The following is a 22,763-nucleotide window of genomic DNA, read 5'->3' on the forward strand; positions in this document are numbered from 1 at the left end:
CGCACCCTGGAGAACTACGACTCCCGGCGTGCCCCACGCGGAAAGTACGGGTGCCGCAAAGCGGCGGGCCAAGGCGGGGCTCTCCGCCCCACAGAGCGGGCGGTTATTCAATCCTTCACTCAGTCGGGCGGGAGCCGGTGGCGGCGGTGGGATGTCTCGGGGCCGGGAGCGCGTGGTGGCCCTGGTAGACATGGACTGCTTCTTTATGCAGGTGGAGCAGCGCCTCGACCCGCAGCTGCGCGGCCGCCCTTGCGCCGTGGTGCAGTACACCGAATGGCAGGGCGGCGGGTAGGTAGGCGAGCCGCCTTGGCGACCCCGACTCCTCGTCCCACCCCGCTCCCCGCGGGGCCGGGCCCGCCCTGCGCTTCACCTCCGTGTCTTGGCAGGATCATCGCGGTGAGCTACGAGGCGCGCGCCTTCGGCGTGTCCCGCGGGATGTGGGCGTCGGAGGCCCGGGCTCTGTGCCCCGAGCTGGCGCTGGCCCGGGTGCCGCAGGCGCGGGGCAAGGCGGACCTCACACGGTGAGAGCGGGGGCCGGGGGTGGCGGCGGCGGCGGCGCGGGCCTCCCTGGTGGCGCAGGGCGGCGGCTGAGCCCGTGCCCGCCGCCCGGCAGGTACCGGGAGGCCAGCGCGGAGGTGATGCAGGTGCTGTCGCGCTTCGCCGCCATCGAGCGCGCGAGCATCGACGAGGCGTACCTGGACCTGACGGGCAGCGCGCGCCACCGGCTGCGCGAGTTGCGCGGGCGCCCCCTGGCGGCCGCGCTGCTGCCCAGCACCTTCGTGCAGGGACTGCCCGCAGAGCCCGGCCCCGAGCCCGGCGGGAAGGGCGCGCACCGAGCTGATCCCGGCGGGAAGGGTACGCACCGACCCCCGCCCCCCCCGGGAAGGGCCCGCTCTGCCTGCTCTGACTCCTTCCAATTGAGAGCTTGTAAATGGGGTCTGCGTTTTCCGCAGTGAATAGCTTTTAAGGTGCACGTTCTCCTCCCTGTGGCTGGAATGCGCTTACGGAAGCCTGCGGCTGCTGGCTGGGACTGGCTGCTGCGGGTCCCTTTGCTGGGCTCAGCAAGAAGTGCCATATCGTGTCCCCTTTTGTATCCCTTTTGTATCCCTTTTCTAGAGGAGCTGCGGCAGCGTGGTTTGGATGAGTGGCTGGCGTCGCTGTCTTTCGATAACCCAGATTGTCCTGACCTGCAGCTGACCATGGGCGCAGTAATTGTGGAAGAAATTAGGGTGGCAGTGGAAGAAGCTACTGGATTCCGGTGTTCAGCTGGCATCTCGCACAACAAGGTACGTGCATAACACATCAGCCTGAATCTTCTGGGCTACAGAGTCAGAACATACTGTAGATGGTCTCTTATACTTAGGAGTCTCCTGTACAGAAGATGAACCAAGTTGGGAATGCAAACACTGTGATCACACCTTCAGAGAAATTATAAGACATCTGGAAATGGGAGGAGTTGTTTCCCCAGAGCTGTGGCCTGGGCAGTCAGCAATCCCCTCATTTACTGCCTGGATTCCTGGTGTACCCTAATGAGAGAGCTCACTAGGAATAAAAGGAGTTTAAGTCGTCTGGAGGTGTTTTCTCTAGAAAAAACAGAAGCATAAAGCAGGTGATCTTCACCTTGAGTTTCAGGCAACAGTCACTGTAGCCAGCTTCACTGACACAAATTCCCACTTACTCAGTGGCAGAAGAACACCAGATAGGGGCACTGAGGTGAGCTGGGTTGTTTTTTGTCTTTCTGGTGAATCAGTGTTTACCCTGCTGGCCATGGGGATTTGGGTGATGCTCAGCCAGCTGCCGAGAGCAGCCACAGCAGCACTTGGTGCATGACAGCAGCTGCAGAAACAAACGGACTTTGATGCTGCAGCTACAGAGGGTTTCCTGCTGGGTGAAATGCAGGCTGGTTTGCTGAGGCATCCCTTTTGCTCTGCAAAAGAGGGGCTTATTATACAGTAATGACTTTATAAAGGCAAGCTATGACTTTAAAAAAAAAAAAAGGAAAGAAAGTGAAGACTAAATGGATGCTTTGGAGTTCAAGGAAGATATATTTCATTGACTGCTGCAGAAACAGCTGGTACTACTGCCAGCTGTACACAGGAATTGGAACTGGTTCTGCACTGGCTTAGTCTGAAACTAGCAGAGACTGTGAGGCAGAAATGAGCTAGCTGAGGAATGTCACTAGTGCAGAAATTTCTAGTGGAAGCTATGTTCAATTTGCCTTTTTGCTTTCTTTAGTCAAGAGTAACAGAGAACTTCCCTGATATTCCTAGCAGCTTCTCCCAGCTTCCATTTTCTATGCCAGCGTTTTGTTTTTTTTTTTAAAGAGTAAGGACATTGTGATGTACTGTGCTATCCCTGAAGAACTGTGTATCTGTAGCAGCAAGCACAGTGCAGAGATCACCACAGCATACTTGTGGCTGTGCAGAACACTGTGCTGTGCTTCCACAGCCAGCTCACTTCAGTGGGTACAAACCTTTTCTGCAGAACAAAAGAGGTGCTCTCAGCAAACCAGCCCACCTTCCACCCAGCAGGAAACCCTCTGTAGCTACAGCATCAAAGTCAGCAAAGTCCGTTTGTTTCTGCAGCTGCTGTCATGCACCAAGAGCTCCTGTGGCTGCTCTCGGCAGCTGGCTGAGCATCACCCAAATCCCCATGGCCAGCAGGGTAAACGCTGACTCACCAGAAAGAGGAAAAGCAACCCCCCTCACCTCGGTGCCCCAATTTGGTCCTCTGCCACCGAGTTGGCTGGGAATTTGTGTCAGTAAAAACCATTCTCAAGCTACAACAACTGTTGCCTGAAACTCAAGGTGAAGATTATCTGCTTTATGCTTGTGTTTTTTCTAGAGAAAATTCTCCCAAGGAACTGCTTTTCCCAATGAGGTACCTTGTTAGAGTACACCAGGAACTCAGATGATGAATGAGACCAAAAAATTAGGAAGCACCTGAAGGACAACAGCATGGCTTTCTCAAGAACCACTCATGCCAATTCATTTATGTGCCCTCCTTGACAGCCTAAGTGGCCAAATGTGCAGGAAAGACTACAGATGTGAGGTGTCAACCTTAAAGTTTCCAACACACCTCACCCTGAGCTGAGTAACCTGGTGATGACACTGTAGCAGACAACGTAGCTGAATTTGTCTGAAGGGCATGCATGTAGCTGAAGAAAACATTACTGTTTCCCATAATGACTTTGTTAAATGAGGTGCCCTCAAATTGGGATGTTCAGAGTGGAATCCTGGGGGGATCTGTCCAAGGTCTGCTGAGAGCCAGCATTTTCACTGAAGCCTACAGAGAGGGAACAGCTGTATGAATTCAGGTGTTGCACAGATGAGGCTCAGGGCCTGGGCTGTGAAAATTCTGAGATGAAATTAGAGTTGAAAATTCTGAGCTTGAAAAACCTTAGAGTCAGTCTGAAATCACCAAACAGCGCTTCTTATGCTACTCTTATGCTCATTGACTGTTTTTGTGGTTTATAGAAAAAAAGCAACCAGCAGGATTTTGGCTGAGTCACAGTAAGTCAGGAAGTAGCCGGGAGTTGTGGACAAGCAGCAGGATGAGTCAGTAATATAAGTGGTCTTGTAGAAATGCCAAATCCTGTTTCAGCATGTGCAGTTTACAGAAGGTGTCAGAAAAAGTAAATGATTTCTCCCCATGAAGTCTCAGTGATTGGTTTCGCTTGCAGCACGTCACTTTATGAGGTGGGTAAACTTGGAAGTCTCCAGCCAGACAAGAAAAACAGTGATTGGACATCTGAAAAGGGATCTACTTTGTCTAGAAATTATTTCAAATGTATGTAAGCCTGTAAAATGGGCTGTTAATAAAGGCCATAGCTCAATAAGCAGGCAAGAAATTTTGCTTAGTTACAGGATGTGTGGCAAAGCCCTGAAAGAGAAAGTTATTAGAGTTGTTCAATAAAACCTCAAACACCCAGCTAAATGCACTTCAAGCTGGTCTGTGTATTTTTGACCCTGTGGTAGCTTAGAGTGGGAAAGGAAGCTGTATAGAAGAGCAGCCCTTCCAGGCTAGCAATTCTGCATTTTAAAGGTTTCCTTTTGCAGCACTATGCTGTTGCAGACCTCACAGAGAGAAGATTAAAATAGTGACATTGAGAAAAAGCAAGACAAACACAGAAGATGAAGGAAAAAGGCATAGTGAGAGACATAGCCTGGGGGAGGACCATGGGCATGCTGTGGAAGCTCTAGCATGCTTGCCTGATGGAAAACTATAGCAACCACAACAGATGAAAGATGTTTATCTGCCTGGAGCAGGAGTCCAGCAATTCACAGAACTAAAGCCTGGAAGCAGCTAATGCATGTCACACCCTGAGGTGGATACTGCCTAAGAGCAAGCAGTGGTGCACCCTGCACATATTCCTAGCAGCTATTCCAAGCTCTTAGAGGTGATGTAGCACAAGCTGTTAAGTAGAGTCACATAGGCCAGTGCACAGTGTATAATAACAGAGTTTCCACCCTTTTCTGTGTTACAGACACTGGCAAAGCTGGCCTGTGGGTTGAACAAGCCCAACCGGCAGACGCTGGTGTCTGCACGGTTTGTGCCGCAGCTCTTCAGCCAACTGCCCGTCAGCAGCATGTAAGTACCAGGGAGCTGCTGCTGCTTCTCCTCAGCACAGCAATGGGAGCTCACTGACAGCAGCCAGCAGAGGCTCTCAGCTCCACACTAACTGCTTGGCAATGCTCCTAACAAACAGAGGGAATGCTGCCAGTGATCTCTTGTGGCTGTGAGTGACAATTCAGGGGGAGTGTGCTTGGGAAGTACAGCCCTGCTGGTGAACGGACCACAGTCCATAATCCCACCAGCAGCCTGTGGGCATCCTTTCCCAGGGTAAGGCTGTGCTCAGGATGTCTGCTGGGGTGCGTAGGTGTAAGCCAGAAGCAACTGTAAGCAAGGAGGCCATAGCTGTTGACTATGTGTGACTGACAGCTGTCCTCACAGAGAGCAGATGTGATTTGCTTTTTAGCATCCACACTGTGCACAAGTACTTTTCCTGGTGTAGGGAAGTGTTACCAGCACTGCTTCTCCAGAGGAATGGATCCCTAATCCTGCTCTCCAGGCCTGCACTGCTGCTCTCTGCTTTCTGTGTCTTGCAAGGGGTGGAGAAGGATGTGTGTGGGAAAGGGTCCTGTCTTTGTAGGAAGAAGGAAGCTGTATGTGAGGCATTCTTCAGAGCATAGTTTGGGATCAGATAGAGCTGAGGGAGAAACACTAAAATTGGGGGACCTAAGGAGCAGTTCCTACATCAACTCCTATGTGTCCTTTTACTATGATCAGAAGAGCCAGGTGTTCCTTTTGTCCTGCTAGTTCCTAGCAGCTTCTAGTTGTCCTTATCTAGGAACAGCTGCTGCAATGAGATTTGTCACAGTGTCCACATGATGCTTCATCTGTGTGTTTTTTCCTTTGTTTCTCTGCCGTAGCCGTAACCTGGGAGGCAAGCTTGGCACTGCTATCACAGACATCCTGGGAGTGGAGTACATCGGGGAGCTGACACATTTCAGTGAGACTGAGCTCCAGACACATTTTGGAGACAAAACTGGGTAATGATGAACCACTCACCACAACTTGGCTCTTGGCAGGAATTGAGCCTTCCTTTCAGTCACAGAACCTTGTTCTGCTGTGATTAGGAAAGGTTGGAAGGTAAAACTTCAGTGATATCTTTGGGAAGCATTGATCTATTGGGCCCACAGCAGGTTTCCAGTCTTGCCTGCTCCCAGACACGCACCCTCCCCAGGATCATATTTTGCTTGTCAGCCAGTGCCTCAGCCTTCCTCTACGGCATCCAAGGGTGGGGTCAAAGGGCTGGTTCTCTGCAGGCTGGAAAGAGGGCAGTCTTGACATTCTCATCATAGAGGAAATTACAAGGCCAGGCTGGAGCCAGAAACACAACTTCTGGGCCCAGAACAGTTGGACAGCCCTGCAGACTGGTGAACTGTTGCCACTTGAGGAGAAGAGGTGGAGGAGTTGTGCTGACAGGCAGCTGTGGCCTGAAAGACTCCTGCCTGTTCAGCTGTGGCTGTGACTCTAGAGTTGAGGATGAGAGACAGTGACAGCTTGCACTGAGTTGAAAGCAGGGCTCAGCAGGAGACTGACGTGCTGCCCATTGATGCCTGCCTGTCTGTAGCTGCCTTAACCTCATCGGTTCCCTGTGGCTTTCAGGTCTTGGCTCTATGACTTGTGCAGAGGAATTGAAGAGGAACCTGTCAAAAACCGGTACCTGCCCCAGTCTATTGGCTGCAGCAAGAATTTCCCTGGAAGTCAGCCCTGGCCACACAGAAGGCGGTAGGAGAAGCCTACATCTAGCATAAGGCTTGGCTTTCACACTGGAGAAGATAAGAATACTAAAAACAGACTAGCTTGCAAAACTGCTGCTTTTCTGCACAATTATACCCTGAAACTCAGACTAGAGGCTCAGTGTGAGAAGGTGGTTTGAGCTCTGGAAGTCCCTGTTGACAGAAATGCATTGACAAACTCCTGCACAAAGAGGTCCATCCTGGTTGTAACTTCCATGAGCAAAACTGGGCCTGTGCTGTTCGAAAGTTATTCACAATGCCAAGCTTCAAGAGCATGGATGTTAGAAGGAAGGTAACAAGCCCAAAGAAAGAGGCAGGATGCTCTTTAGCTATTAGGTGGGGTACGCTTCCCATGTAGGAAGATGGAAAGAGAAATCCAGGACAGGGAACCTAGGTTACTTGGCAAAGTCTAGTAGTAATGCAGGGCTTGTATGGTATTTATAATGTCCTTGCCTGTGGTGTTGAATCTCAGCTGGGCTGATTTGTCAAGGTCTACTACAGATATGGGGCCTTACCAAAGTCTGTCCATTCCAGTCTGATTCCCCCCCAGCATTCCCCTTGTACTGTGGTACTGCTGTGAGCAGAGGCCCAACCTGTCTGTTACCCCTGCTTTGTCCAGGTGCAGCACTGGCTCCTGCAGCTGGCCTTGGAGCTGGAGTCCAGACTAAACAAGGACAGGAGCCAGGTAAGGAGGGAAGGCACAGGGACACAAGGAGGCACATTTGCATCATGAGTGGTTTGCAGTAGTCTGAGGGTGGTATGTGGGAGGGGAGGAAATCTGCTCACCCACAGATGTGTGCCCGTGTGCTGAGGTGTCCCAAGAAGAGAGGTGTGCAGGAACATGGCCGGGCAGGATGGTTTTGCCCCAGGACACTCCAGGGTTAAGAATAGTCCTTGTCCCATGCTTTAGGACGAAGGGATCTGAAAGCCACTGCACCTTCCTTCTGCTGCACTGCTGCTCCCTTGCAAGCCCTTTGCTGACACAGGTGTGCCCATGGCTGTGAGAGGGAGCACTGTGCTGCTATCTGACGGTAGGCTGCAGGCCAGGGTGGGAGCAATCCACCAGCTTTGGCACTGCAGCAGGGCCAAAAAAACTGTGGAGCTGCCTTTGAGGGAAAGCAAGGACTAGCTGCTTCCCATCCTGTGTGGCACAGCTGTGCAAGCACTTGTTGTGTATCCCATCCCTTGGCAATCAGGCCGGGCAGGACATGTCCCACCCCACCCTCGGGAGATGGCAGGGGGCGGAGGGCTGGGCAGGGCTCCAGGCTGGGAACAGTCCCCTCGGCTGTTCCTGCCCCTTCCTGCAGGAGTCGCTGGAAGCACAGCTCTGCTCTCCCGGCAGAACCACCGCGTGGCCCGGCAGCTGATGGTGGTGATCAGGCAGCAAGGGGACACCCGCGTGTCACGCCTGTGTGCCCTGTCCCGCTACGACGCACAGAAAATGTGCAACGACGCCTTCACCCTCATCCAAACCTGCAATGCGGCTGGGGCTCACCAGGCAGCATGGTGAGTGTGGGGCAACGTGGGACACCTCTGTCAGGACTGGTTCTGATGTGGGAGGTACTGGACAAGCCAGGGACCTATTGGGAAGGAACTCAAGTTAATTTGAGTGGCAGGAAAAGTGATTCCCAGCACCCTCACAGTAGAGTGCAGAGACCTTTAAGCAGTAGGACAGCCTGGCCTCTTCTGAGCCCCACATCTGGTGAGACACTTCTGTACTTGGAGTTAGGATTGCCACTGGCTGGGGTTTGTCCAGCTGAAGTGAGGCTGTCCTGGCCCTGCTGGGCTGAAGAAATAAGCTAAGCTTTGTTGTCCTATCCTAAGGACAAAGCTTTTGTGAGGAAGCCGTTGGGGCAGGAAGAAAAATTAAAGTGCACAACTCCTTCAGCATTTTCTTCTTTCCTTCCTTCTGCCCTGCAGTGAAGACAAGAAGGTCCTGTCTGTTAAACTCTGACAAGGCTGCTGCTCCTTTAACGTGCTCTCATCTTAGAGCAGCTTCAGCCTGTAGTGGACTGAAAGTCCAGGCTGGCAGTTGGCTGCTCCTGCTCCAGTGCCCTTCCTTTGGGAATTGCTGCTTTGGAAAGAGGGGTTCTGCTTTGCCCAGCACAGCCTGCTTTGTCTGTTCTGGAGGTAGCAATACTAACTTTGTCAGAGCAAACATCTGTCCCAGCCCTTGCCAGATACTACAGTTCCCCTGTCTGTGAATGTTTTGTGTTGTTTGAAGTCTTACCTCAAAAGATTTCTTGCTTTCCAGGCTGGTGTCTGAGCTGATGTTGGTCTGTCCTTTGCAGGTCTCCACCGCTGATTTCAGTGCAACTCTCAGCAAGCAAGTTCTCGGAGCCTGTCACCCTCTCTACAGGCATTGCCACATTCCTGACGGGTGATGCCCAGCCTGATGGCACTGCCACCACCAGCCAAAACTCCATGTCCTGTGGGAGGGCCAGGGTCAAGTTCTTTAGGAGCCCGAGCAAAGAGCTTCGGCAGAAGCCAGCTAGTGCTATTGAGTCCTTCTTCCAAAAGGCAGCAGAACGGCAGCTGTCACAGGCAGTGGCAGCACCCAGCCTGCCCACTGCTGCCACTGCAGAGCCAGCTGTGCCCAGCTCCCCAGAGCAGCAAGAGAGAGCTGCTGTTGCCTTGCCTGTTGGATTTGCCTCTGTACAGAGTGACCTGGAGTCCCCTGTGAAGCAGGATCCCAGCGATGCCAGCCCTACTTCTCTGTACAAGAGGCTTCGCCGGGAGAAGTTGCCATCAGATGCCACACAAACACCCTCAACTCCACCCAGCTCCAGGACCCTTCTGAAATTCCAGCCAGCTGTGGAGGGAAATGAGCAGAATTTGCCACCCTCTCCTGAGCTCGCCCTGCTGCCTCCTGCCTCTCCGGGGGACCAGCAGCGCTGTGAGAAGTGTGGCCAGCTCGTGCTGGTGTGGGAGTTCCCAGAGCACATGGACTACCACTTTGCTCTGGAGCTGCAAAGCTCTTTCCTGGAGCCCAGCCCTCCCATGGCTCCAGAAGCAGCTCCCAATGCAAAGGCTGTGGCTTCCAGGTCTCCTGCCAAGGCAAAGAACAAGCCCAAGACTCCAGCAGGATCTAGTACAAAACGACCCAAAGAAGGTGTGACAAGAACTTTAGATTTTTTCTTTAAGCCCTCACCTCCTTAACTCTCAGCCACACTGGGTGTTTTTAAAGAATCAGTATTTTTAAATAATCAGTGTTTTTAAAGAATCGGTGCTTTTAAATACAGTTCAAAGTTTTTATACTGCCTGTCAGGTTTTAATGCCAAAAAGTCTAGTAAATTATCTTCACCCCAAGTCTAAGAGGAACTGGAACTCATGAATTGTGTAGATGTAGCCTGTTTAGCTGGTGGCAGCTAAGCCTGCCTCTGCCTGCCTGGTGCTACTAGAAGCTGCACAGTACTGTCACCTACACCTCTTATCATAGGTATTTGCAGGCCATCACTGCACAGTAATTCTGTTCCTCCTATAAAAGCAGCTACTGTAAGTGCAGCAGCTTATCCCAGGGAATCTCCAGCTAAGCCTTGGCTTGAACCCCTGTCTAATCACTCTGTATAAAACCTTCAACTCGTGGTTCTACTCTGGCTGCAGTTGCAGGCCTTGTCCTTACTGTGTAATTTATATGTGATAGCTTAGGCCAATTGTTCCTTCTCCCCTCCATCAGGAAGACAGTGATTTTTATTCCCTCCTTCCCACACCCCAGGATTTATTTTATAGATGGTTTAACAATTCCCTCTGTGTAGCAGTCCATTGCATTATGCTTATCAGCAGCTCAGGAGTACACAAGGAAGACTACTCCTGTCATAAAAGATTTAAGGAAGTAGTTGCTGCAGAGGCACACCTTTTGATGGGTTCTTTGAAAACTCTGCACTAATTCATAATAATTGCTATTGAGACATAAACAAGTCTACTGTTAGAGCCCTTGCTAGAAGGGAGAGAAAACATGCCAAGAGTCACAAAGAACACTGTGAAAGCTTTTGTTTGGTGTAGAGTGCATAACCACATTTTTCCCCCTCCCAGACTCTGAGTGATACTAGACACAACTTGCTGACAGGTACCTGTTCTGACTGGGCTCTGCCAAATGACTTTTCAGCTCCTTGAGCCATAGGCCACAATACAGTGGCCACTCCAGAGCTCCACAGATTACAACAGCCAACAAAGCAGAGTATCATGGAGGGTATGAGCAGGCACTGAGAGGGTGAGACTGGCTCCAGGGCAAGAGAAGTGCCCTCAGCTGCCTGGCAGGGCTCAGCTCTGCTACACTGCGAGCTGCCTAGAGCCTGCCAGAAGCTCTGCTGCCCATAATTTGAACGTGGCTCTTTGGGCGGGGGGAAGAATGTGCCACGTCAAGGCAGCTCTGGGTGGGGTTAGGAATCGAATTTCAGGGAGTTTCATCAGCTGCGGGCTTCCCTTCCTTGGGCAGGCAGGGAGAGAGCCTTTCAGGCAGCAGATAATTGATGCAAACTGCAGCTGTGTATCTGTGTGCTGTTTTCTGAACTGCATCATCCTAAATGCAGCTGTTGAGGTGCTCTCTCCTTCCAGCAGACATGCTGTGCTGGGATGCTGCTGCATTATTGTCAGTGGAGTCTAATACTTGACATCACAGTCATGAAATTTCAAGAACAAGAAATTCATTCTGGTGTGTGCAGATGTGGTAATAAGTAGAGGAAGGAATTATGAAGTCACTCCCACTAATGACAGTCCTAACATTGCAAAGTGACAAATTTCCCAAAGTCCTCACGTGAAGAGAACCAGTCTGGCAGGATTGTCTCATCTCCTGTGACAGTGGCACATCTCATTTCCTAAGTGTCTGGCAGGACTGGACTCTGCAGATGCCACTATGTGACACAAAAACAAGTCTAGAAGAGGCAAATCCTTTTGGTCACAAGTCATCTTCACAGGGAAACCTTTCTGCCTCTACTTGTCCCAAGGAAACAACCTGTTCTCATGGAGACAAGGCAGTCATGACCCCTTGATAAGGTCGAAGCTATTTTAGAAACAAATCACCGGTTAGATGTGTGCCCTAGAAAGCGTCCCTTTAATTAGGCTCTGGGGGAATTTGTGACTGTGAGGAGGCTCTTGCCACAGCCCAAAGTCCCGCCCACGGCAGCCCAAAGTGCTGTGCTCAGGGTGACGTGGCTGCTGTCACCTCAGGCTGCACACCCAGGCTTACTCAGATAAGCCGGGAGCGCCGGGTTGTAAACAGCAGCGCGTGCATTCTTTCCACACCACGGCGGTATTTATAGGGCTGAACGCAGGAAGCTTAGGAATGGGTGAAGGGTAGCCAGCTCCAACTGTGACCCAGCTCCAAGGGCAGCAGGGTAAGAGCCCAGCTCCACCCTCCCTCATTATACAACTCAGCCAGCAAGCTCAATAAAACATCTTTATTCTGTACATTTATATAGATGCTTGGAGAACAGGGACAATCCCCAGCATTAGAAAAATTCAAGACAACAAAACAGCAATTATGAAGAGCATGGCACCAAGAACAGCTGTCATGCCACAGATGGCAGGGATGAGGTGAGACCAGCCATCAGCTGTTTCAGAAAAGGTCACAGCACCCCCCTTTGGGGCAGAAAACACCAGTGCAGAAGAGTACAAAGAGCTGGAGTCCCCCCATCCCCAGCCAACTCTCTTTGTGACACTAGCACCAAAGGGAAGAGCCTGCTGGCAGCTGGGGCCTGTCCTTCTCGCAGGCATTGGTGAAAAGACTGTGTCATTGGATTACCCAGCCCACTGCCAGAATGGGAAAAAAAGAGATCCTGCTTGAGCAGGCAACTCCTTTCTCTCTGCTGGGGATGCAGCAGTTTTCAGCTGGATTGGTGCTCCCTCCAAGGGACACGTTACTCCTGCAACTATTAAGCTGCCTTTCCTTCATTTATGCCACCACTTGCCAGGCTTCCCCCCACCTCAGCACGCTCTTGGCAGGGTGCAGCCCCCATCTTCCTGCCCCACGACAGCCTCGCCCAGTGCAGAGACCCCCAGCCCCACACAGCAGCACCTGTGCCAGCAGCCCAGCAGCAGAACTGCTCTCAGCATGGCACAAGGGCCACTTGGGTGTCCAAGTGCTGTCACAGGCCCTCAGCCTTCTCTTCAGTCAGGGCTAGCAGGCCACCACACCAACCAGCAGGGCTTGCTGAAGGCCTTTTGCTCACAGCAGACACATTTGGTCTAACAGTCAACAATAAAACCAAAAGCCTATGTACAGCTTTACAGACCCTGCTGCACCCTCCAGGCTGCACAGCAGAGCTGCAAGACAGAGTGGGAGACCTGTGCTCCACTCTACATACAGAGTCCTTGCTGGCAACATCAGCTTCCCTCTGACAACAAACACTGGTGGCAATGGAAAGAAAGGAATTCTTGCTCCAAGAGAAATAAAACCATGCCACTGTCAAAACAGAAGTTACCTGGTTTTGTGTAGGTAGCAGCCTGTCCTCCTCACACATTAAGGCAAGCGTGTGAGGAACAAGGTGGGCTGCGAGCAGCCACACCAGGGAGCCCACTGCAAACCACTGCTACCAATGTGCAGATGGCACCGTCAGGTGAACATCCATGGAAACAACCTGCTCACACCAGCACAGGCCTGGGCCCTGCTCTGCTCCACAGAATAGCCTCCTGTCCAGCTGCTGCAAGGAACAGATCCAAGTACAAACTCTCTCTTCATGATGTTATGTCAGGAGGCTGTGCCACTCAGAGCAGCCACAGCTTCCTGGAAGTCATAAAGAGGGATGCTGAAGAAATGTGTACATGTGAGTGGGGAACAGGACATCTGTCCAACAGTAAGACACTCAGATTGGAGTAACGCAAAACCAATGCACAAATGGACGCACAGCAGATTAAAGCCAACCAAGATTCAAACGTTAAAAAGTGTCCTGAACACATTCTGAGAGGTTCAGCCAAGCCCCTGATGTGGGTAGCATGGTCTGTTCCATCCCCTGCCCAGAAGGATGTACTGAAGCATCATTTGAGAGAATGCTGTTATCAACTCAGTGCTCAGACAGCAAAAATGGGACCAGACCTTGTGTCAGAGATGGAAAAGCATCCCTTTGCTGCTTGTCTTCAAGGTTGCTGCACCTCCCAACCAGCAATTTCAAACAGTAAACAAAGCCAATACTTGCTTGCCCAGGTCTGCAGGTACCTCTGATCTATTCTGAAGGAATCTATTCCAAATGAAAGCTGCAGGCGATGTGGAGAACATGCTTAACTTGTCCCACGTATGGCACTGAATGGAAGAAATTCTCTCATGCTCCATCTCACAGTGCAGAGGAGGGACATCCACACTAGAACGGGACAGCAGCAGCTCCAGGCATTGCTCAGAAAGCCACAGGAGCTTCCAGCCTTCTCCCCAGGTGCTGGTGAGTGGAGATTTCTCTGACCTACTGGTAGTCAGAAACTCAGCTGTCCAGGCCCCAGGGACTCCTCCAGGCCGTTTTCTTTGGTGGTGATGGCTTGGAGGTTAGTGACATGCCCAATGCCTTTGGTGACTCCTTCACGGAAAAGTAGTTTGGCTCCAATCTTCAAGTATTCAGGATGCTTGATGAACCTGAAACAGACAACTGCCTTCTCTCCTGTCCGCAGCTTGTCCTGAAAAGAAAAATGGGAGAGCTTAGACCCATCTCCCAAGCTGATGCATGCAGGCAGAGGTACATGTGGATGGTAAGATGATGAGGCAAATGAGCAGCCTTCTTCAGATTGCAAGGCTTCAGCCCTTCCCATTACTGTATACATAAGAAGAGACAGGAAGACACAAGCCCTGAAGAATAGAGTTCACCTCTCTTCTTTAACATGTTTGGAGGAAAAGCAACCAAATGGGCAGGATAAAGGGATAGAGTCTGCTCTAGGAAGGGACACAGCTACTCAAAATACCAGCAGACCCCAGCTTAACTAGAGGGTGTAGTGGAATCTTAACAAACCCAACAAACCCCACAGGGAGGTCCATCTTCCTCCCCTTTCTTCCCATGGCCTACCTTTCCATGGATCTTCTCTACAATAGCTGTCTGTCGCACATTCCCCACATGCACCGTCACCTGAAACCCCTTCCGGAAAGTTGTGGCATGGAATAACAGCACGATCTCAGCTTCAAACACTGAGCAGATGGTGGGGTTCATTTCTGGGCTCACCATCACCATGCCCTGCAGAAAAACCCCAGGCTTAGACCAGTCCCCTTGCTTCTGAACAGCCCCCAAAACCGCAAATACACCTCCACTCTGTGACTTGGGCTTACATCCCGTTCTCAGCTTTGTACTCACTGTAATTTGTAACCTGGCCATTTCCTCCCCTTCCAGCAAGTTTCCTGCAAACATTTGTACTTCATTCCCACCCTACCACTGGGGGATGCCTAGGGAAGCCTCCAGCCCTGCTCACGGCAAGAGCAGGACTAACCTTGCGCAGCAGGGAGCGGTCGAAGGGTCCGAGGGCCAGGGTGGCTGCCTGCCCGGCCCGCAGCACACGGCAGGCAGAGCGGTTCCGCTGGATGCTGCACACTTTCAGCCGAAGGAACTTCCCATCGTCAGTGGGACCAACCACCAAGTTCTCCCCTTCTCGGCAGATCCCACTGCCCAGGGTGGAAGAGCAGGACACAGTTAATCAGGAGACAAAGACATTTCACCCTCAAAGATCAACCTGAACAAATTCCCCAGGGCCAAGTCTTTGGACTCTTACCCTGGACCAACTAACAGGGAGATAAAGCTGCTGAGAATCAGGATTTCTTACAGCAGGAGTGAAAGTCACACTAGCACTCTTACGAATCCCAGGTACAGAGGGGGGCCATTGTACCCCCAGTGCTCTGCCACAGCTTTGTTTCTGGTGGAGAGACCTCAGATGACACTCCTTCAGTGTGGGTGTGCTGATGGCCAGACTGCTCTGATTGCTTCCGAATATGGAGGGACAGCTGCCTTTTCATGAGGTAGTGTGCAGTTAACCCCTGCTGGAATCAGAGGATCTACCTTTCACATTTCCTCCCCCCACCTGAGGAAGGAAGAAAGCAACTCCTTGGGATCATGCCTAACCTCTGCCAACTCTAGATTCCAGCATGCCTTCTTTCAGCTTGCTTCAGGACACATTCCTTATCCAGCAACTTTAGAGCAGACTGTCTGCTTGCCACCACATGACCAATGGTCTGCTCATGTCACTTCCCAACACCCTGTAGGGCTCTACTCTCACTTGAGTCAGTGGCAACAATCAGAACTGAGCCTCACACGGCTTCTACTTCTGCAGCAGGTGATTCTAACCTTGTGGGAACTCCAGCAACCATTCACATCCACACGTATCTGTCTAGGCTCACTTACCTTGACAGAGTTCCTCCCACAACAGTCCCCACCTCTGGCACCGTATAAATTTCATCAACCTGCAGCAAGGCACCAAGAATAAGCTGTTTAGATAGACAGCTATGAAACAGCACTCCAGAATGAGGACAAAGAGCCTGCCCCTTGGGTGGAAGGAGGTGATCTCTCTGCTGGTCATCAGATACCATCTCAGAGCTTCACCAGCACTTACTACCTACCCATTAGAGGAACAAAGCTCTTCCTTTTAAATATCAACCAGAGAAATGATTGTATCCTGAGACAGACATCTCATGGTTACGACAGATTCAGCCTATCAGGCTTTTACCAAGGACCAAGTCCTTTTTTTAATGTCTCTCAATAGTCCAGGAGTTCACCACATCTCTACCCATGGTGTCCAAATTCCCCAAACGTCTCTCCCATGGCACAGCTATAAGTCCAGTATCAGTGCTAGAAGCAAATGACCCTTACCCACCTGAAATTCTGTATGTTGCTGCATTAACTCTTCCTGCTCTTTACTGTTGGTCAGTGGAGGGAGGATGTTGAGGAAGACTTTCAAGAGATCCAGGTTCTCCCCAGAAACACTGGACAGTGTGAAGATTGGGGTGATGCTGTCAGACACAAGTAGACAGAAATAAGCAGAAGGCCACAGCACAATTCCAGAAGGTTTCTGGGATTCTAAATCTACTGAGACCCACAGGAAGATGGATACTGTACCAGAAAGTGGCTAAAGCAGGAAGGCTAGATACAACTCCACAGTAACCCCTGCCTCAATGTTTGTTTGAGGCATCAATCCCTTGTCAACACACACTTTACTCATGAAGAAGTAACTCTAATGCAGCCTTTGCTCCCAGAGCCCAGAAAAAAGTTTGGGAGCAGAAAATGCCTTCTTGGAGAATGCCTAGGTAGGAAACCTGACAAGGAGCAGAGATGTTCAAGATTTAGTCACCTTCCTTGTGTTCACCCTTCCCCAGCTCCGCATGGCAGCCCAGCCTGAATTGTCTGCTCCCAACAGAAGAAAGGAACAGTCCCTTACTTGGGAGATTGTGCAAACTGTTGTGCTGCTGTAACTGCATCATCGTCTGAATTCACAAGCAGGGGGAGCTTGTTGCAGCCTGGCTGCTTCAGGATTCGTTCCAGCTGCTTCACTGTCCGTTCCACGGTGGCTTTTGAACACAAGTCGACTTTGCTGATGACAATGAAGAAGGGGACCTTGAGGGCCATGGCCAAGCCCAAGTGCTCTCGTGTTGTGCCCGCTGCAGGAGACAAGTGAGAGTGTAGGTGCAACAGCAGTCACCCCTGTAGCTTCTTTATACTGATAGCTGTCTCCTGGCTATCCCACGGGCCCACTCTAGAGATTTTACTGTAACTGCTTACTTCATGATACATTGAAAAAGCACAGTTATTCTTTTAAACAAAACTAAACATCAGTCCAGAAAAATAAAAACTACCAAGAAATTTTGTGACTGATCTGTCTGCTTCAGAAAGATGCAGCAGTTTGCATTCTTTGACCAAAGTTTGCCAGAGAACAGTTACAAAAATGTCTGAGACATATGTGGGAGAACTCCAGATGCCTTTTTACAAGACTTTGGGATCCAGCACCCCTAAGAATATTCAAAGTTGTTTTCTTTTCTGAGAAACACTGCCCCAAATCCCAAACAAATCCTCTCAGTCCAGGGTACAGTTTAATGTGGTCTACAGCCGGTAAGAGGATCCCAGATCTACTCCCCTCTCAGGCACTCATAGACACTGGCTTACAAGGTATCAGTAGAAGCTTACAAATGAATAAACTTTTCTGAAAGCCATTCACAGCTCACAAGGACCCATTGCCCCCCATTCTCCATTCCTCTTCACATGTTGCACTCAGTCCATGCAGGCAGGGCAACACTCACCAATGCCAGTGTTGGCACTAACCACCAGCATGGCAAAGTCTGGGCAGTAGCTGGTGAGGCCAAAGATGGTTGTTTTCAGATACTTGTGGTGGCCAGCCAGGTCAATGAAAGTGATCATTTTGGAAGAACTCTCACAGATCTCTTCTGCTGTCCGGGAGTCACTGTAATTTACCACCTAAGGGATAAGGAGCTTTTGAGAGAGGCAGCCCCAGCAGGCATGTAAAGAAAACCCTTATCTATCCACTTTGATGTCAGAATTACTAAGTAGAGATCATCCACCATCGGTGCAAGAAACAGTGTCTGCTGCAAACATACAACCAACACTCAGGTTCAGCTTAAGGTATAGAGAACTGTGCCACCTCTCTTCCCTCCTGTCCCACTCACAGGTCTAACAGGAGGGTAATCCTAGTCTCCTCCAGCTTTCTGAGTTCAGCAACCGGCTCTCTCTTACCTCTCCTTTGCTGTTGAAGCCGAGGATCTCAAAGCTGATGCTTGATGTTCTTCCTGACTGGATTTCATGGAGATGCCGAAAGAGGTTGAGGCGTGCTCTGCCCCGCCCATTGTCCAGCTCTCCTTGTGTTAGGACACCCAACAGTGTTGACTTCCCTGAGTCCACATTCCCTAGGACAGCTACTCGGAGGTCTAGGAACTACAGGAAAAAGAACAAAGAAATCATTACACTTAACCACTGAGTGCACAAGCACTACTGGGCAGTGGAAATGCAGCTCAGAGAGCTTCCCTACATCAGGGACAATGTGCAATTAAATCTTGCTCAGATTCTGCTCCCAGCAAACCACTGCCCAGCAGTCATGATATACTCTCTAGAGTTGAGATGTGACATATCAGGCTTTGACATCACAAAAAAGGCTATTTGTTGCAGCAGATCTCTAAATCCTTCCTTTTTTGCACATGGGTCTGCATGAGAACCACTGCAATAGAAGCCAAATAATTTTTCACCTCTGATCCAGGCAATCTTCTGCACTGACATCTGCCTCAATCACAGTCTTGGAGATAAGAAGCATTATCATCAAGCCTCCCTCTGGCAGCCCTTTAAAGCATCTGCTATGGCCCAAACTATGACAAAGTGCCTCTAGGGTTTGGGCTCCCATCCCAAAAGGAAGCTGCTCATACTGCTCGTACAAAGCCTCTAGGTCTCCAGCAGGAGAAGACAGCCAAACCACAGGTCCCTACCTGCTGGTTGTCAGGCACCTTTCGGACAAGCACCTCTGTTATCTTCCTTGGAACATCGCTGTCGTAATCGACCTCCCTCTCCCGCAGCACCGTAATGTCAGCCCCAACCCTGCCACAAAGACATAAGGAAGGAGTGAGACACATTTGTACTTAGCAGCTCTTACACCTCTGCAATAACAGCTGACTAGGATAATAGCTGGGTTGCACCTCTAGGATAACAGCTAAGTGAATGGGATGAAGGCTGGGGATAACAGGGAAGGAGCCTCAAGCTTCTAGACAGAAGCCCTCTAACTTTCCTCATGAGCCTCAGGACTGAAGGAATGTCAGTCATACAAGGGCTTTGTAGGATGGAGCTGCCAGCTGCTCGGGGGACCCCAGGGAGTCACGCTGGTGGCCCTGCAGACAAAAGGAGCACGTACTTCTCTGCCATGCGGCGCAGCGTCTTGAGCGAGGCTCGCATCTCCTCCTCCGAGAGGCCCACCAGCAGCCCGTTGTCCTCCACGCCGATCTGATAGACGGCCTCCCCTCGGCCCTCCTGCAGCCGCCACTTCATCTGGGTCACCAGGTGCTCAAAGCGGTACTGCGAGGGGTTCACCAGCTTCAGCTGTTTAACAGAGGGGCAGTTCTAGTCACAGCCTGGATGCAGAGGCAATCCCATTGCCCAATTCTGTGAAGCAATGTTCCCAACTCTGACCCACCCCTAGAAAGCACAGCCTGTATCAGTGTCTGAACAGAAGCCATGGGACTGGTGAGAAGGGGTTTCACAAAGGTACAAATATATGGTAGAGGAATTTTCCTGCATCCTGACAAGGGGATCTGTACCCTGTCTGCTGCAGGGTTAAAGACAGCACTCTAGGACCAATCTATGATCCAGGAACCAATAAGTGCAAATGGCAGAGCAGCCACAAGAAAGTGGCAAATCATTTTCAGGGATATCTGCATCTCTCTCTCAAGAACAATACAATAAGCATCACATACTAGAAGAGATTCCTAAAAATCAGTACTGAGATCAAGCTTTTCCAGCTCAGCAGACTGGGTAAAGCTTGGCACAGAGACACAGAAGATGAATGGTAGTTCCTTAGTGTAGCGTCCACTCTTCCGTCCCTTCCTTAACCATGTTACCCATATGCTGTCTTTGGTGATGTTACTCACTGCAAAATAACCCTCTGGGAGGAAGACCTCCTTCTGCAACCTCAAAAGACTCACCTTGTACTCGATGTTCCCATCTTCTGCCTGGTCAGAGAATGAAACAAGACAGAAGAGTTAGATGCTGTGCCCACAGGGACTTCTACAGGCACCAGCTGCCCATATATTCTGAAACTGGTGCTGAAGATTTCAAAGAGAGGGAAAGTGGCAGAAGGAGACTGTGTTAGGTCCCAGCCTTCTGCCATTCTTTCCTACACTCAACTAGAACTTTCCTTATGGTTTGTTTGTTTGTGCTGTTTGTATCCCACATCATGAACACCAAAGGACAAAACTAGATTGGGGCACAAGGGTAATACTATCCAGGGGGAAATTTTTTTCTGGACAGTAAAGAATAGGGCCAGTCTAACAGTCACAGAGAAAGAGAGAATTCCAGTTTTAAAAGTTACAGGCCAGCATATAATTTAAAATCTCCCCCCTCACCCATCTATGACCCACAAAATGTCAAACACAGCATCCCACTCCCACCCTATCCAGCAGCTTCCATCCATCCAATGTGCACATAAACAGGGCCCTGAGAACAAAAGCTTCTGCTTCCTCTCCTGCTCAATGATACTCTCCCTCACTCAATTAGTTTTTCACTGACTTCCTTCTACAACTTTATGAATCTTCTCTCTGCAAGGAAGGACTACAGACATAAAGAAGCAAGGTAATGACTCATCTGCCAGCTAGTCACTGGCCAGAGTTCTGGAGAACCAGACCTGATTGGGACTGTCTGTACACAATATGCTCAGAAGTACTTTCTCAGGGAAGGCCAGATTGGGTTGTAACAGAAAGGTTTGGGTACTCATCAAGCTCAATTCAACCAAAACAGGCTCCAGCTTATCAAAGAGAATATCTAATTTTACAATTAGATATACAATATTTAAGTAATTTTTCCCAGTGATTCAGTATAAGGACCACTAAGAAAGGGCTGGAGCCTGCAGGCAGCCACATACTCTGTCAGACTAAATGGGGCTGGCAACAGTAAGCACTTCCTTTTCCTCTGGATACCTATTTGCATGTCAGGAGAGGCAACAGCCCTCTCCTTGCCTTCCAGCTCAGCTCTTAACCACAGCGGTGCTTACAGTGGCAAAAGGCCAACATAAGTTCTCAACTGTCAGCTCAGTTCTCTGGCAGCAGAGCTGTGCTGTGAGACGAAGGTACTTGTAGCAGGTTTTCCTCTCTTGCCATCTACCAGCTTTCCAGTTCTAAGCAAAACCCATTCACCTACTGCACTGTCATCTAAATAAGGGAGTGGGTCTTCTCCAAGGCACTTGAGACTAGAAAAGCAAACAAGCCTCGACTTGCTGGGGCACACACCGCACAGGGTAGCCAGAAACAGGAAGCTGAGCTGAAACCACAGGGGACTCTACAGCCTCCAGCTGAAAGGAACAAGAACTAAACTGCGGCTACAGGGCACAGTCCTGCCCGTGGAGAAGATCTAACAGTAGCAAAGTGCTATTTTCACATCTTCCCAAGAGTCCCAGGCCTGCCTTGTGGAGGAATTGCTCCCTCCCAGCACAGGCTATTATATATTTTACAGAAAGTTCACTGACAGGGGCCAAGCAATTGAGTCTGAGCCAACATCATTCTGCCCACAGTGACAGTTCTATGAGAGTGGTGACAACTGCCCCAGCTGAGCACACATCCGCGGTACTACCAATGCCACTTCTTCCTGCTGCAAGAGCCAAGTGCCTCACCCTCTGTCCATGGCACCTGCAGCCCTATGGAAGGAACCAGCTGTCAAATTAGCTGGGAAGGGAGTCACCGGGACCCGTCTGGCAGCTGGAAAGGGGCTCAGACCCACCAGATCGTCTCTCGGGGAGGGAGAGATGCAAACGGGATGTTTGGAACTACGAGGCGAGCAAAGCTTTTTTTCCGAAGCTATTTCAATGGGAGGCGGCAAAGCGCCCACAGACAGACGCCAGGCAGTGCGATACGACTGACGGACAGGCTCCGGTGGAGCCCGCAGGGACCTCGCTAGCACCAGGGGCGCGAGAAGGGCCCGGAGGAGAGCCCGGGGCAGGCGGGCACACCGGGGCTGCAGGACAGCTCCTAGGGCTGCTGTCAGCCCGACCGACTCCGGCACGGCCCCGCACCAGCACTGCCGGCACCTCCAGCCAGACCCTCCACCAACCTGTGGGGTCCGGCCGTGGCACCGACCCGCTCCAGGGGACACCGACCTCCGGCACCTCCGGCCCCTCCCGCCCCTGAGCGACAGCGGCCCCCGCCCCCGGGCCTGGTCTCCCTCCCTCCGCGGCTGACGGGACGCGGCGGCTGCCGGAGCTCACCTCGGGCGGCAGGTACGGGGGGTTGTTGGCCTTCCCTCCGCGGCTCCGCCCGTTCTTCTTCTTCGTCTTCGAGCCGCCGCCGCCGCCAGGCGCGGGCCCCCCGCGCCCGCGCAGCGCTGCGCTTGCCCCGCCGCCCGCCGGTCGACAGCAGCCCCCGAACAGCTCTGACACCCGCGAGTCCATGGCGGACACCGCGGCCCCGCCGCCCCCTGCAGCGCCCGCTCCGCTCCCCGCCCGGCCCCGCCGGCCCGGCTCCGGCCCCGGCGTCACCGACCGCCGCGCGGCGCCCCGGGAAAGCGAGTCCCGCCCGCCCACAACGCCGAGAACGCTCCGCGCGCCTCCCGCTCGAAACTACACCTCCCGGCGTGCCCCACGGCGCAACCAGCTCGCTCCCGTACGGGTTCCATCCGCGAGGGTTGATGGGAGTTGGAGTCCAAGGGAGAGGGCGCCGCCTGTCGACCGCGGCCGACAACGCGCGGGATGCCACCGCTCCCCGGACCCCGCTCGCCGGGATCTGCGAACGCCGGTGGGTTATTCCTTTCGCAGTTCACAGCCCCGGGTTCCCTGGTTATTGACATCGAGCGATCAGTCATTTTGGATTCGGGA

The 22,763-nt window shown here is 51.6% G+C and overlaps 2 protein-coding genes across 2 annotated transcripts; one reads left to right on the forward strand and one right to left on the reverse strand.

Annotated features, from left to right (window-relative positions):
- Positions 1-87: 87 nt before the first annotated feature.
- On the forward strand, positions 88-9,620 carry POLH (DNA polymerase eta). The gene is given in 11 exon segments (XM_036379609.2): positions 88-288; positions 387-521; positions 614-855; positions 1,117-1,286; positions 4,487-4,590; positions 5,433-5,552; positions 6,172-6,266; positions 6,269-6,294; positions 6,925-6,990; positions 7,648-7,811; positions 8,597-9,620. Coding segments are annotated over 11 exon segments (2,127 nt in total). The 5' UTR covers positions 88-151; the 3' UTR covers positions 9,465-9,620.
- A 2,067-nt stretch (positions 9,621-11,687) lies between these two features.
- Positions 11,688-22,358, reverse strand: GTPBP2 (GTP binding protein 2). The gene is made up of 12 exons (XM_036380894.2): positions 22,158-22,358; positions 19,888-19,914; positions 19,101-19,285; positions 18,682-18,790; positions 17,942-18,139; positions 17,491-17,665; positions 16,635-16,854; positions 16,074-16,209; positions 15,605-15,663; positions 14,700-14,871; positions 14,285-14,449; positions 11,688-13,901 (listed from the first exon to the last, which is right to left on the reverse strand). Exons 1-12 carry the CDS (start codon positions 22,338-22,340, stop codon positions 13,704-13,706), a joined length of 1,827 nt encoding a protein of 608 aa, XP_036236787.1. The 5' UTR covers positions 22,341-22,358; the 3' UTR covers positions 11,688-13,703.
- Positions 22,359-22,763: the final 405 nt, after the last annotated feature.

Source organism: Molothrus ater, chromosome 3, assembly GCF_012460135.2.
Source record: "Molothrus ater isolate BHLD 08-10-18 breed brown headed cowbird chromosome 3, BPBGC_Mater_1.1, whole genome shotgun sequence".
NCBI classification, from domain to species: domain Eukaryota; kingdom Metazoa; phylum Chordata; class Aves; order Passeriformes; family Icteridae; genus Molothrus; species Molothrus ater.